Source organism: Amphiura filiformis, chromosome 5 (assembly GCF_039555335.1).
Source record: "Amphiura filiformis chromosome 5, Afil_fr2py, whole genome shotgun sequence".
Classification (NCBI taxonomy): Eukaryota; Metazoa; Echinodermata; class Ophiuroidea; order Amphilepidida; family Amphiuridae; genus Amphiura; species Amphiura filiformis.
The window spans coordinates 10,967,075-10,971,519 of record NC_092632.1 but is presented as its reverse complement, the minus strand read 5'-3'; the positions used below and the strand labels follow the sequence as shown (position 1 = coordinate 10,971,519).

At 36.8% G+C, this 4,445-nt stretch overlaps 1 protein-coding gene across 1 annotated transcript; it reads right to left on the bottom strand.

Annotated features, from left to right (window-relative positions):
- Positions 1 to 1,669: 1,669 nt before the first annotated feature.
- Positions 1,670 to 2,251, bottom strand: LOC140152000 (uncharacterized). The gene has a single exon (XM_072174302.1). The coding sequence runs from the start codon at positions 2,249 to 2,251 to the stop codon at positions 1,670 to 1,672; it is 582 nt and encodes a 193-aa protein (XP_072030403.1).
- Positions 2,252 to 4,445: the final 2,194 nt, after the last annotated feature.

Here is a 4,445-nt window from a genome sequence, read left to right as displayed (position 1 = left end):
CACTCTTACAAGGAAGTACAACTTTGACCCAAAGCACCCTCTGTGAAACAATTGTTCTTCATATAATCAAGAACCCCGACGTTTTAAGAACGTTTTTATGACATTTATCTAACCTGACATTTAATGCTATTAAAACGTTTTTACCAAAACTGAAATCCAAAAAGTAGTTTAAAACATCTTAAAACATTTTATGCTTGCTTGGAAAGATCCATTGGAGAACCCGTAGTAGTTCTTTGAAAACCTTCTAAAAGATTCCCCCTGGAGGACAGCCGAAGAACTCTGTTAGAACCATTTTCTCTAAGAGTATACAAGGAGCAGTAAACCACATTCCTAGTAATTCTGATAATATTGTCCGTTACCTTGAATTGGCATAGCGCAATGAGGAAATGTTTAAGGGCATAATCATACATGATATATGAACTTAAGTGTGTGGGGTGAGGGGGTGTGTTCTTAATAGACAGGTGTCCATAATATAAAAAAAAAAGAGCAATGAAAATGGGAACAGTAAACAGTCTATAATACCGAATTTATTAATTTGTTTTAAACAATTCATTGATGCTAGCACTGGTAGTATCCATTACTGCCAGTAGACAGGAAGTATGGAAGTCTTCCTGTGCTTTTGAATGGGATAGCAGTAACCTTGGCCAATTTTTAGAGTAAGTTTAATTCCGTAGGTAAATAATTTTTAAATTAAGTTGTTCATAACATATATATTAAAAAGGCCCCTGCTGTATAATAAATTAGCTAGGTAAGTTTTGGTAACCTAGATGAAAATTATCAAAAAAGTGCCTATTCATTTGTGTGTGCACTATCCATCACCTGTCACTTGGTAGTCTTGTAACATGTCTAATGGTGCCACTCGATGAATTGTTTAATTCGAATTAATCAATTCGATATTATAGACTGGTAAATGATGAATAGGAGAACATTACAGTTAGTTTAGATGAAGTGCAGTGAAGGCTCATTATTCTCATTGTAATTTTCTTTTCGAAAATTAGACTAACTACATGAACTAGTGGTAAATTTTTTTTTTATTTTTTTTAGACAAATCCAGAGAATAAAACTCACGTTTCTTAGCTTTAGATAGCAGGGTATGCCATCTTGATCACAGGTGCTTTCCAGGCTCACTGCATCTCCCGCAGGGAACTGGTAGTCTCGTTCCTACGATGTGATGTATGCTTAATCAGTGAGTCATATACGTGGTCAAGAAAATACATTCTAATGTCTCTGTTCATGGTTTTGTCGCCCCCTCTGCGAATCCATATTGCTTCGCGGATCTTTCTGGTGTGTTGATTTGAGTCCTTGTCTATGATTTTCGCCCCCCCAGTTGATAACATGGTTTTCTTGAGAAATGTGGTCAGTAATGGCGGACTTGTTTTGTTCTGTCAATGATTCTTTTCTTTTTGCTCTGGTGTAATTTCTGTTGCTTGTTATCTTTTCGGCGTCCTTTTGATGTTCTTTAAGTCTTGTTGCAAATGCTCTACCTGTTTCACCCACATACATTTTGTCACATCCTTTGCAATCAACTCTGTATACTACTTCACAAGTCTCGTTTGGATCCCGCTTATCTTTTGGATGCACTAGCAGGCTCTTTAACGTGTTGTGGGGTTTCATGGCAGTAGCGATCAGGTGTTTCCAGAAAATGCGTTGAAGCTTTTCTGAAAGTCCTTCAATGTATGGAATGACGACCATTAGATGGATCGTTGTCTGATTTTTGGGTTTTTGCGTCTTTCTTAGCTTTGTTTTTCATTTGTTGTTTGACCTTTTCAATTGTCCATTCTGGGTAGCCGCAGTTTGCAAGGGCTATTCTTATTCTTTCCTCCTCTTCCTTTTTGTCTTCGTCTTCAGTCACTATGTTGTGCATTCTGTCTAAGAGTGTTCGTATTACGCCAAGTTTTTGGTGTAGAGTATGTTGTGAGGTAAAGTTCAAGTATTGGTCTGTGTGGGTCTTTTTACGGTAGACCAATAACTTGACCGTTCCATCTTGTTTTCGTACGATCCGGGTGTCAAGAAATGGTATCTTTACATCGTCCTCCTCTTCATGGGTGAATTTTATGTTTCCGGTGGGGTCTATGGAATTGAGGTGTTCGGTTAGCTGCTCGGTTGTGCCCTTTTGGATGATTTCAAGGACATCGTCGACATAACGCCGCCACAATTTTGGTTTGCAATCTAGTGGTGCGCTGGCAATGGCCTGTTCTTCCAACCACTCCATATAAATGTTGGCGATAATGGCACTTACTGGGCTACCCATAGCTGTCCCGAAGCGTTGGCGATATACATTGTATGTTGCCACGGAAAGAGAAGTATGTAGTTGTCACAGTAAACTCAAGTAATTCCATGACGTCTTCCACACTGAGATTTGTGCGTGTCGGAAGAGAAATATCTTGCTCTAGTTTCGTCTTGATGACTTCCAACGCTTTTTCTACCGGAGTGTTAGTAAAAGAGATACAACATCATGTGAGTTGAACATGTCTCCTTCATCTATGTAAACGCCTGGCTTTTGAAGTTTGATAACTTACACTGCCGATACAATCTACAATTGTTCTTATTGGGTCACCCTGTTTGTGTATTTTTGTAGTGCAGTATAAACGAGGGGTGTTCTCGGCTGTGGGATAAAGTAACCGGTACTGTCCTTCCTCAATCTTCTTTTCAGATTTTAGCCTTTGTAAAATGCTGACAAGCTTCCTTTTGTAACTTGGGTGAGGTCTTTTTTGAGCTTTTCGTAAGTTCTTTCATCGCTCAACATGGTTTCCACTTTGTTCTCGTACGTGTCTTTTGATTGCACAACAGTACATTTGCCTTTATCGGCCCCCTTAATGAGTAGATCTTTTGACTTCTGAAGCTCTTTGAGGTCAATTCTTTCATCTTTGGAAATGTTTGAAGTGGGTATTTTGGTTGACTTAGTGTGCCTGCAACTTCCATACGTAGGTTTTGTGCTTCATCGGCAGGTAGTTTTGCACAGGCTGTCTCACATGCCACGATGAATTCATCATTGGGAATCCTATCGGCAGACACAGCAAAAAGCCTGGAAAGCACCTGTGATCAAGATGGCATACCCTGCTATCGAAAACTAAGAAACGTGAGTTTTATTCTCTGGATTTGTCTATCAAAAATAAAATAATTATTACGAACAATCCTACAGATGAAACTTTTCAGGGCTAGTGGTAAATGTTTTGTTTTTTTCTTACATGCATTTAATCTTTGGTGAAAAACAATGTAAAATTGAGTGAAAAGTAAGTTGTGCTCCATATTTCATAAACACAATAATAAACACAAAACGGTGCTAGGTTCAATCCGAACTCATTAATCTGACGATGATGATGATAATGAAAGTATTTGTTACATTGTAGATGAGGGCTCAAGTATTAGGTGTGTCTTGATAATGTGACTCGTCAATATCAAATAGACGTATATAACCAGCGCATGGAGGAACCGTATAGGTGCAGCTGCAGTTCTAATATCATAAATATAAGAAATATAGCAGGATATGAGAGCAACATAATATACCTTGTATCTTTATGGTATCAGAAAAGAAGGTGTCATATTGATGATGTTTGTTTTTAAGTTTAGTATTATCTTGTGTGACAAAAAAGTAATACGTTGATTTAACTTAACCCATATTTTATAATAAAATACAGCTAACCCTTTCAATATCTACATTATAATGCCACGGGAGATGTCTTTAATAATGAAATGAGGGAAATCAGATGAAAATTCTAGACTCGATTGGACACAAGGAAAATTAAACAATTATTATAAGCTCAACTTATACTACAGAAAAACTGGTTGCCTAGTTAAACCAGTTTATTTGATAAAGGTAAAAATGACAGAAAACTGCATAATTCTGAAGTAATTTTTGTATAACTATTGTTATGATAATGTATACAGCAGGAAAGTTAAAAACGCTGTGTAAAAGAATAGTATAATTTATATATTCTATATTTGGGAGAGCACTGTTCTAGTTGTTCTGCTCTAACACAAGCAGTAAATTTGAAACCTATACTATCTACACCGTATAGAGTAAACTCAGTGAAGCATTGATTATCATATCACATTAGAGTGTATTGACTTTTAGTTTTATAGAATTAGACAAAATAAAGACGGTAAGTCGCACTCAAGTATTACAGTAAATCCACACTCGCAGAAATCATGTCAGGAATGGAATGGATTTAAAGTTGAATGAACTACAGGAACCAGAAGAGAGCCTCTGTTAGAAGACGGAAAGGAAAGAGATCAAGAAAGAATACAAACCGGTTGTAAGTAGAAACTAGAAACTTGAGCTGTCCTATATAATATATATTATACAGGGTGTCCCTGAAAGAACTTTATCGTCGGAAACGTAATTGTTTGGGTATATTAACGCCACAACTAAACATAAACTAAATAACTGCTGTGGTTGATATAAATAAATCACATACTTATTGAATTTTGACAATTGACCACAA

Coding starts and splice junctions, on each gene's coding strand:
- LOC140152000 (XM_072174302.1), bottom strand. CDS start 2,251: ATGGGTAGCCCAGTAAGTGCCATTATCGCCAACATTTATATGGAGTGG.